The sequence below is a fragment of the Anguilla anguilla genome, chromosome 4 (assembly GCF_013347855.1).
Source record: "Anguilla anguilla isolate fAngAng1 chromosome 4, fAngAng1.pri, whole genome shotgun sequence".
Taxonomy (NCBI): Eukaryota; Metazoa; Chordata; class Actinopteri; order Anguilliformes; family Anguillidae; genus Anguilla; species Anguilla anguilla.
Genome location: NC_049204.1, coordinates 39,332,053 through 39,343,071, shown reverse-complemented (window position 1 = coordinate 39,343,071; position 11,019 = coordinate 39,332,053). Strand labels below are relative to the sequence as shown.

General features: G+C 42.3%; 1 protein-coding gene across 3 annotated transcripts; it reads left to right on the top strand.

Moving 5' to 3' along the window:
• The first annotated feature begins 3,371 nt into the window (after positions 1-3,371).
• Positions 3,372-9,906, top strand: and1 (actinodin1). 3 transcript variants are annotated; one of them, XM_035413106.1, is made up of 5 exons: positions 3,372-3,520; positions 4,636-4,720; positions 5,632-5,676; positions 7,115-7,224; positions 7,728-9,906. In XM_035413106.1, the coding sequence occupies exons 2-5, from the start codon at positions 4,648-4,650 to the stop codon at positions 9,336-9,338; spliced, it is 1,839 nt and encodes a 612-aa protein (XP_035268997.1). In that variant the 5' UTR covers positions 3,372-3,520; positions 4,636-4,647; the 3' UTR covers positions 9,339-9,906. The 3 variants fall into 3 exon arrangements, with proteins under 3 accessions (XP_035268997.1, XP_035268998.1, XP_035268996.1); XM_035413107.1 differs by having other exon boundaries at positions 4,633-4,720; positions 7,118-7,224; XM_035413105.1 differs by having other exon boundaries at positions 4,633-4,720.
• The last annotated feature ends 1,113 nt before the right edge of the window (positions 9,907-11,019 follow it).

The following is an 11,019-nucleotide window of genomic DNA, read 5'->3' as shown; positions in this document are numbered from 1 at the left end:
AACCCTCCCTCCCCCCAAAAGAAAAAACGGGGTCCTCCATGGTTAACATCTCAACCCTAAAACATACAGGGATCTCAAGCCCCTTCTAGTTTAATAGTTCAGTCCTAAAAATGGGGTTCAGAAACTGGGTCAAGACCTCCTAGTGATTCCCGAGGGGTTTTAAGGGGGATTGCAAGATGTCTATGGAAACATACGCTATACTCCAGACCATGCACAATCACATGTTTATGTAGATATATTGATAGAAAGTCTCTAAAAGGATTTTTTTCCTGTTTGACTATGTTGATCTTATTCCAGGCCATATCCCTCTGTGCGGTGGGTCACTGAAAACATATAAAGAATTTGGGAATCCCTGCCGTAAAACACTCTGGTTCCTTCATGTACAATACAGCATCACAACATCAAAGTATACAAGGGATCTCAGCCTTTTTTGTCAGACTCCTGCCTCACGTGTCTACCATACATACCACAGAGACATTCTCTTGTGTGTGTCCTGGTGAGAGAAAATGTATTTACCTTGCTAGCTAGCTTGAAACAGTATTTTAATAACTAGTAAATGCAGTGTTCTTAATACGCCTGCCACCACCCTCATGGACATTTTTAAAGAAATCAAAAGATTTTCATTTTGCGTGTGCAGGCACTAGTTTTTTCTTCGTCTCCCAAAGACTAGCCTGCAGATTATATCTGTTTGGGGAAATGAGCCCCTTTGTGTTGTTTTAGTGAACTATGTGAAAAAACCACCATGCTGCACCAGATGTTGCTAAATTCTAAAAATCCCTGACATTCCACTGTATACTTTAAAATTATGACTCTGTATCATTTTCATGTCTAAAGCTGCTTCCAGACCCAGATTGTAGGTTCCAGTGCATTCCAGAACACCTGTCTGAATTTGGTGTGTAATTATACCTGCAGCTCCTGAAAGCTTTGGGAAGTTTTACATGAAGACACAACAGATGTTAAAAAGATTAATAGATTTCAATACAAATTATCCCAAGTGAAAGAAATAAAAGGTTCATATAAGCAGGGAAGGGCAAAATATATCATACATTATCTCCAAATACCCTCCAATTAAATGTAACTTTAAACTAAAATCTAAATTATGGTGGAGTAGCTCGCTTTGTAGGTGACACACAATAAGATTAAGCACATAACAACGTGACGGATAACATGAATTACATATTTTATGAACAAATGTAGATAAATATTTCAAACACATATATTTGAAATAATGCCTATCCACCAATGTACTTGTATTCTCTTGTGGGGTGAAATGACTTTTATTTCTATTGGAGAAAGCACACCATTTCTACTCAAATGCATCCATTCAACAGTTCATGTCTCACATTGCACATGTCATATAAACTTGGAACATGATTGAAGACTGGCTGTATTTCATTCTGAGAAACATAAATCCACACCGGTAGTAATTGCATACCATTCATTTGAACATTTGTACCCCATAAGTTGTCCACTGTTACCTATACTCTAAGCAAATACAGATATATACATATATAAACAGAAAAAAATAGACTTTATCAGAATTGATGTGACACTGAATATCCAGTAAATCCTTTGACCTGCAGCCCCAGTTTAGGCAGATGAAGAGGTTATAAAAGGCCCCTCTTTGTACTCAATGTTTTACCACTGTCAACATGGGTAAAAAAAAACTGTCAACAGGGAAACTGTAAATGGGAAAGAGAGGGGCGAGCTGGTAGGCGCTGAGTGTCATAACTACTTTTCCAGGTGCTTGACACGTTTAAGAGTTTTCAAGGGAAGCAGCTGGAAAAATGATTAATATCTTTGCTTTTCAATAGTAAAAGTTTATTTTATACTTTACAAGTAGCACTGAAAGAACCGAGGCTAAATATGAAAAATAAACATGAATCAAATATTTCCAAAAATTCTCTGAACAGTCAGATATTAATAACGCTGTGGTTTTACTACTAGCTTTTTTGTTTGCATTTATCACAGTGAACATAAATAATTTATAATCTCTTCCTTATAAAGTGAAATGAAGTGTGCTTAAATGCTCCCAATTTTAATAAATAATAAATAAAGGAACAATGTTTTAACTGGCATAATCTTCATCAGACTGTATGTAATAACATCTTTCATTCCTAATTCTTTTGGATCCCCCTGTCTCCTTGCACCTGTATTGGTTATTGAATCAGTGTTCAGCAGACTGCAGACTGTAATACTTTCCAAGTAATGGCCAGTGGTCATCCTAAAAGTAGTGCCTGATGTTTAATTGTGACTCCTAAAAGAAAAGCAGATTAAACATCAATTCCTCACAATAAATTATCAGGGTTAAATGAACTTTTACAATACAGAGTACAAGAGTACATATGGTCCAACAGAGACCATACAGATAAATTAACACCAGACATTTTAATGTGCACCATGCTCTGTTTATGATATTGACATGATATTGATATCAGTACCACCAATGACTACTATTACTACTATTTAATACATGTGCCAGACAAATGTCTTCAGATTTAATTAAAGCTGAGGATGGGGGTTCACCTCAGGGGTCGCCAAGGTAAGTCTGGGTAAAGGTAATTGTACTTACACCGAGTGTTCTTTCCAGTTCATGAAGTATCTTTCAGATCTGTCTGTTGTTAATTAGCCATGGAAATTTGCAACGTTTCAAAGAGGAACCCCTGGTGCCTTTACCTTTTGAGATAAAGAATTAAAGATTAAATTAGCAACACATTAAAAAAATTTCATGAATTAGTCCAGATTAGCCACAACTGTAGACACCATACATTCTTAAAGGGCACATTGTTTCAGCTGACATGCCTGGACACAGCAGTCAAGGGGAAATAAATACAGTTCATTAAATTCCAGTTGGAAGAATTGCAGATGTTACCTGGGTAAATGCCTGTCTCAAAACTAAATGTTTTTTATTTTTTCTTGCTTTTTTGTGCTGTAGGGTATGGCTTTTCCTTACAGAAGCCAGCTAGCATCTACCCTTTGCAGCCCTTTAAAGTGGGTACAGACAATACAGACAGCACTAAGGCAGCACATTTTCACACACCTTTGAGTAAAATGTGGCGAGGCTAAATTACAACCTGTTAATGTTTTAAGTATTGGGTTCTTGATATTTTTTTCTTTTTTTCCCGCTTTTGCCAAGCGTAGTCCTGCTCTCTCTCTTTCTCTCTCTTGCTTTCTCACTCCTTCTCTCTCCTTCATTCTCTTTTTCTGCCCTAATTACAGGACCCCATTGGTCAGCCAGCTGGGATGGCAGGAACCAATGGCAGTGTGGCCAGCAGCGTTCCCAAACCATGTGATGCACCTTTTGCTTTTAATTATCAAGGTGCCTCTTAAAGCCTTGCCGACCCTCGGCAGTAGCACAGACTGTCCCGCGGGGAGTTCAGAGGCAAGGTGTGCAAGGCTCCAGACGCTCCCCCCTCCCCAGCGCTCTAACCTCGAGGCCTGCGGGTTCCTTTAGGCGTACCCTTACCCTCCCACAGGTCCCAGGAAAGGAGAGGTTCACAAGTCCAAGCTGACACCACAGGTAAGTCTTCAACAAAACACCTCCCAGGCCCACATGGCTAACACAACAGCATTGGCAAGTGACGAGCTTGCAGCTGATATAAAATCTTGAGTGCTGTCAGTGAGTCTATGAAAAGAGGTACATCAGGACTGAGTATGTGTGACTTTAGAGAAAAAGCAGTCTGCTATGCCTAGCCGTTACTCCCTTAAGGTCATAGTAGAAACATATGTAATTTTTTCAAATGTGTCATACATTAGCTTTAAATTGTGGATATTAATACTTAATATTTTTTACTTAAGCTATACATTTTAAACAACTTTGCACAACGGCACAAAAGTACTACTATGTCTGTGACCCTCAACCACATATTCAGACTCAACAAACTTCAAATGTATAGATAGTGTACAAACAAATCACATATTCTTTTCAAAGAATGCAGCAGGTCATAGCATATTTTACCAAATGTAAATTGAATGTGTATGAGCATTTATTTTATGTTGCTACAGACTTATTATACAGAATATTGCCTGCCATTACTGTCAGCAGCAGTCAGCAATCTTACCTCTACTTTTTCTACAAGCTACAGTGACACAATAAGCAAATAACCAACTGAAATATCATCCAACTCTGTCTCGAGTGTGGTTCAAAAGGGGGAAATCAAAAGCAACTATAGCTGTGCACAACAATTGTGAGAGGGAATTATAAAGAAATATATTTCCTGATGAAATCGTGTGCAGAATGTTGTTGACTGAGTAATTCTGAGTAATTTCAACTTGAAATGCGATTTCAGAGGTTGTGTTTTAAGACACGTTTGTTCGTGAGTAATACAGAACATACGTTTTGCAGAAAAATTAACTACCTTTATTCTCTCTTAAGCTTTCACGGTCAAGAGATCACGGAATTATCCCAATGACTCTTAACAACGGACCACGTCCAAAATGAATGAACGAATGAATAATATGTTGAAGTGAATTGAAAATTAAGGCTATTTGAATTGGAGTTTGTGTGGTTGGTAGGTGCTGAAAGGATAGCGCCGTATGCTTTCCATAGCTACAGATATGATAAAGCTGCCACAACAGCACAAAGTCCCGCTGGAAACAGTAACCGCTTTCAAACTTTATTTACACTGTCAGTAGGAATCAAAGAACATGGCCCGTGCTGGAGAACCATCTTTCTCTTTAATGTTCGCGGGAGTGCTGCTCGTAACGGCGTCATTACCTGGTGAGTAAAATCATCAGTTCCACGTTCTCCACCGCAGATAAAAAAGTAAAACTCGCGTATAGCCAATGATCCTTCATATATTTACTGACCTACTATCAATTTAACACGTTCATTCAATGTCCAGAACAGCAGAATGACATTTAACTTAGCGTAGATAACACAATTACATTTCGGATGCTGCGGTTTCCATTAGCCTATATGAGACATTTCGTTCATTGCAAAACACTACCCATTGACTGGGAACTCTTCCCTAACATTAGCAACTGCTCCTCAGATTACCCTGTTCCCAGCATGCCATGGTCATTACATCGGTCATAAAATAATACTGCAGATATTGGCTGGCAAGTAGTGTTTTTTTTTTTTGCTTTTAGATGTTTTAAAAATGTATTTTAGCCTACAATGTAGGGCACTTTCTCTAAGTCTTGCTGGCACCAGAGGTGAAAAATCCACAAAACATTAGCAGCTGACTGTTCTGTTTCCTCCTCTGTAAACTTCTGTAAAGGGAGCTTTTACTGGGATAAATATGGAAAATGTGGTGGTACATGCAGATTACTTGTTATTCCTTCTTTACAAAATTTTTTTATAAGGAGGTAATTGTGGCTGCCTCTGGGCAGATAGCCCAGTCTTTGTAGTTCTTATTGGTGTTGCTCCAGCGAGGCTCGCTGTAACATAAGACCCCCCCCCCCCCCACCCTCACCAAACACACACACACACACACACACTTCAAGACTGCAGTGTTTGTAGGTTTAATCTTCACAACACCACCTGGGTTATCCTGGCATCTGCCTGCTGCTCGCCTCATTGTGCTGTAAGTGGGTAAGCATTTTTCCTTGCCTGAAACTGTACAGCATCTGGTTCTGATGACACTGTGTTTCCCTGCCTCTTTCTTTTTTTTAAATGCTCCCCCACAGACTTTCTTGGTGCCGGTCCAGTGGGACAGCGACAAAAAGGAGATGGTAAAACACAACATGCCTGCAGCTCCTCCTCCTCATTATTTCATTTTCCATCCCATCATAAACATTTGCTCTCATAAACACACAACCTTGCAAGGCCCAGCGAGCTCATTACTGGCCCTCTCAGCCTGGGGTCACACACTGCTGCTGTGAGTGTGCTGCGCTTGAGAGCTCTGCTCTTAGAACACACATTTTGTGCTTGATTCAGCTGACATTTGTCTCTAACACTTAGGCCTTTAACACTCAACATATGCCATTAGCTATAATTCAAAACTAATCACACTAAAGAGTTAATTTCTTGGCCAGTTCCTTTTGATGTTTGCTTAGCTCGCCACCCTGTGTTGGTGAAGGTTATAAATTACATTTCAATGTAACCAACACAGCCTCAATTAAGCCACATGATAAATGGATAAATATGAAGTGGAACAATCATGTTTCTAGCAGAAGCAATCAATTTCAGTTGCCCATTTTACATATGACTGGCCAGCTGTCTGCGGTTGTGGGTTCACTGTCTGGCTGTAACAAAGACCTTAGGGACTGTCTCTGTATATATACAGCACACACTGAGTTGGATTTGGCATAATTTTAAGTGAGGTGTCTACATAAAGCAAATGTATGCCTTCAAGGGCATCAAATCAAAGATATTGTAAAAAAGGAAATAATAGCATAACAAATTATACCACATTCTTTGGCTACTGCTGAACAAAGTTGGTACAGGCCGGTGTTGCATATCTCACACACTGACATAAAGTATAATCTACACTGTAAAAGTTTATTCAACTCTCAACAGATATCATTTGGTCCCACTCTGGAATGTGGGACTAAATGGTATATGTTAAGAGTTGAATTAACACCGTTAGAGTTGAATTGACACTGGACATATTACTGTGAAGTGCAAATACACTTCACATTGCTGTGCCATCTGATAAGTGTCATTTATAATGCTGATATGTATGGTTAATGGTGGTTACTTATTGACATGACAAATTCCTAGTTTGAGTTCATAAGTCAGACTCAAAAGGGGAAAATATCATTACAAATGGATTGCTTCAAAACATTTGTAAATGTGCTCTAAGAAATTAGGGTTGCCAAATTGAGAATTTCATTACAAGGTGACAACGTGATCTTTTGAAATGGCAAAATACAACATAGTGTTTGTGCCTCACTGTAAACAGTTACTGTCCTCATTGACTAGCATGTATTCATTTTGTAACTGTCATCAGTTATGTATCTTCCATGATGTGTAATACAGTGATTACGTTTTATGAAGCATTCATACCTGGATGTACACTCCAGGGAGAGAAAATTAGTTTTCTCTCTGTCCTTGACACATGGTCTCTCTCTCTCTCTCTCTCTCTCTCTCTCTCTCTCTCTCTCTCTCTCTCTCTCTCTCTCTCTCTCTCTCTCTCTCTCTCTGGCTCTTCTCTGTACTCTGTACTAGCAGGAGAAACAATGCTTGTTCGTCACAAGAGGAACATCAGTTGGTACAAGCAGCACTCTGACTTCTGGAACTGGTACAAATACTTCACTGACACAGGCAACTCAAAGGGAGTGAGTACCTCATATTTACCTGCAGCCTCTGTGGGGCACTCCCCCAACACAGGGCCCTTTACCCTGCACAGTGACTACAGATTCACATACACATTATCTTCTGCACAGCCATTACAGAAATTCAGGGACCTGCAGTTATACAGTAACACAGGAATACACCTGTAAAGTGACTACACACAAATTATAACCAGACAAGTGACCACACAAACTGATATTATTAACACTTTGACTGTTGGGTATATTACGTACTTTATACTTGCACACAAAGCCATGCCAAATGAGTGAATGAGATTAAATAAATATGAAACAATACAGCAGTGATACAACAAAGGCAAGGCTACCTAAGAATGACCAGGGTACCGCAAACATCTCAATGGTTGTGAAAATTCTGGCTACACAGATATATAAATACAGAATTGAAAATAGAAAATCAGGCTATCATCTGCATGGACTCCAGTATGATGATTGGTTTGTGGGTGTTCTGAGGTTACCTTTTTCTGCAGGTAGAGGAGCTGGACCGCGTTTACCTTACGTACCTGCAGAACAAAAACCGGGCGGAGGGACGTCGCTCCTACAAACTGTACCTGCGCCACCTGGGGGACATCTACAAGTCATGCGCTGAGTCAGATGACCCCGACTGTGTGGCCTCCTACACCAGCAGGCCTAAGCCTACGCCAAAACCTGAGCCCCCCAAGCCGGCCCCCATAAAAATGTGTGACCCATACAGGGACCCCTATTGCCTATTCTCCATGATGTACCCCAAGGCCTCCATCAGGGCCCCTGCCCCGATCAAAGCCCCCGCCCCGGTCAAAGCCCCCGCCCCTATCCTTGCCCCCGTGGTGCCTGCCAGGTCTCCTGCATCGGGCTACTACTACTATGCCCCAATACCGAAGCCCTTCCTGTCAGCCCAGCAGAAGGCGGAGCTTCTGCGTATCTGCGATACCAAAGACGTGGAGTGCCTGCAGTACCACCTGCGTGCTGCCTATGGCTACACACCATCTGCTGGCCCCGCCCCATCCTATGCGCACCTGGGCTGTGACCCCAAGAAGGACCCGAACTGCACACCACAGCTGGTGCAAAAGGCCCAATCTGGCATGTTCTACCGCTACCCAACCTGTGACCCAACGACTGACCCTTACTGCCTAATGAGAATGCACCAGGCTGCCCAGAATCAGCAGCCAGCGGCACCCCCTGCTGGTCTCAAGCGGCCCTGCAACCCACTCCTGGACAAAAACTGCAACCCGTTGACTGCGACGCGACTCGTCGACCTCAGCCAGTACATGCAGACGCAGGAGAAGGAGAAGCAGCAGGACCCTCAGGACGAGCCGGCGCCTGCCTACAGCGCTGCCTGCGACCCCCGTTACGACCCCTACTGCCAGTACCGCGCTGCCGCCGCTGCCATGATGAGACGGCCCCCGGCCCCAGCCCCGCCCCCGGCTGAGGAGCCGCTCGTCCACCCCCGCCTGGGAGTGAGAGGGAAGACGAAGGAGGGCTACGACTGCTACATGGGCTACGATGAGGAGTGCCTCCCACTGCCCAGGCGGAGGGCCACAGAGAGCCGGCCGAGCGCCAGGGGGTTCGGGTTCGGCTTCGGGGTCCGTCCAGAGGAGCCCTACGAGCCGCACCTTAATACTGATGGCACCAGGAAGGGGGTGATCGAACCTGACCCTGACTGCGACCCCGAGTACGACTCCAACTGCCGCCTGCGCCGCTACGAGACCCCTGCCGAGCCCCAACCCGCCGCCCCCGCCGAAGAGGAGAGGCCCCAGGAGCAACAGGTGACAGAGGAGCACGAAGATGAGCCAGACCACCATGAGGAGCTTCAACACCAGGAGGAGCCTTACCAGGAGGAGCCACACCACCAAGAGGATCCTTACGGCCAGGCACCTGGATATGAGCAGCACCACTACGAGCAGCAGCCTGAGGCCCCTTCCTACGACCAGCAGCATTATGAGCCCTACCAGAGTGGCCAGGAAGACCCGTACGCCAGCTACAGCCCCCAGGACCAGCCAGGCTCACAGCCTGATGGCCTGGGAGGATATGGCGACCAGTACCCTCGCTATGATGATGGCCAAGATCACCGCTCTTACACTGGAGAGTACCAGAAGAAGTAATGATTCACACGCCATCAAACAATAAGAAACCAGAGAACCACATAATAAATACAATACAGACACACACACACATTTGTATGTACACATGCAAATACACACACACACACACACACACACACATACATTCATGCCACAGTCAATGCTGCACAAGACAAGCAAGGAAGCCTGGAGTCTGATAACTTTCTTGGGGGAGTTAGTCTGCTCATTGACATGAAAGTTAATGATAGCTGTTTGATATGTGTCTGTCAGGGAGATGGGACACCTCATGCAAGGAACATTCCAGAAGTTTTCACAGATAACGGGGTAAAAACCACATGCACATTAGAAACCATGCCCTACCATGCCATAGACTCTATGGCATAGAGTGTATTCTTGCAATGTTAAAATATGGGTAGTGTACTGGAACATGGTTTTAACTGGGGTCACTCTCTGCTTGGCAGTTGCTTTCCCCCAACTTTTTTTAGTTTTCCTCTTTTTCTGTCTTAATTCTGCAGCTCACCTGGAATATTTAACTGATAATTTACAGCTTGCTTAACTGTGCATTTCCATATTTCAAACCTTTTTTGTTTGTGTTGATTATGATGTACATGTAAGATTTGTCTTTTTTATTGTTTCAAATAAAAAGCTTTAAAAATGTGAGATATCTATTTTTGGTTTCTTCATCAGTAAGACTTGATGTTTAGAAATAAATAACAGAAACGTAAATATTGAAAAGAAACCTGAAATCTTTTATTAGACCGCTTATAATAGATAGAATAAAAATACATTTTGATTAGTCCCATCAAAACTATGTTTCATGGGCAAAACTAAAGGCACATAAACCTTTTGAGAAAAGGTTAAAAAAGGCACAAAATGCAAAAGAAGCACAAAAAGGTGTCGTATGGCTTCCTTCTAAAAATTTGCCACTCAGGAAACTAAAATACAAGTATTCAGGAACAGTTATATCTTACACTTTAAACTTCACACAAACTTCATTGTGTTGTGATTTTAGACTAAAGCTAAAAGCCAAAATACAGATGGCTTTTAAATTCCAGCAAGGCATCGGTGACAAAACAGAAAATTGAGCTGAAAACACTGACGCACAGACATTCACTTCACTGAAAGAAATACTTTCTCTGGAGAGAAGATAAACTGCCCTCTACTGGCCATGCACAAATGAGACTATGAAGCACAATAACAAAGATCTTCACTAAGAATGATATTTCTTTGTAAAAGAATTACCCATTCCCTGGAAAAAATACCCAGGAGAACAGAAACTTAAAAATCCCATACATGATTAAAGTTTGCGCACCACTGAGTGATTCCCTCCTTGGGAAGAAGCAACACAAAAAAATGTAAAAAAATATAATGTGAAAGTGGCTCTGAAATCCCGAATGAACCGCTCCACTGTGGCACAGCAGACAGCACTGCAGATGAGAGTTCATGTGCAACATTGGGAATTAGGAGTTTGGCCTTGTAAAGCCTGTGCCTTTCCTTTTGGCACAGGAGAGGCGACTTCCAAATTCTGACTGACTGTGGGATACAGGAACATCACTCTGCACTGAGCTGACAAACGGAGACTCAGAAAGGTTTTATCAGACTGTGCAGCTGAATACCCTCTCCTTCTACCTTCAATCCTACTCCGTACCCACATGATTTATAACATGACACATACAGGAAATGATATTGATAAAAATTATGA

Coding starts and splice junctions, on each gene's coding strand:
- and1 (XM_035413106.1), top strand. CDS start 4,648: ATGGCCCGTGCTGGAGAACCATCTTTCTCTTTAATGTTCGCGGGAGTG. Junction 4,721..5,631: donor CGTAACGGCGTCATTACCTG/GTGAGTAAAATC, acceptor GCTCCCCCACAG/ACTTTCTTGGTGCCGGTCCA. Junction 5,677..7,114: donor ACAGCGACAAAAAGGAGATG/GTAAAACACAAC, acceptor ACTCTGTACTAG/CAGGAGAAACAATGCTTGTT.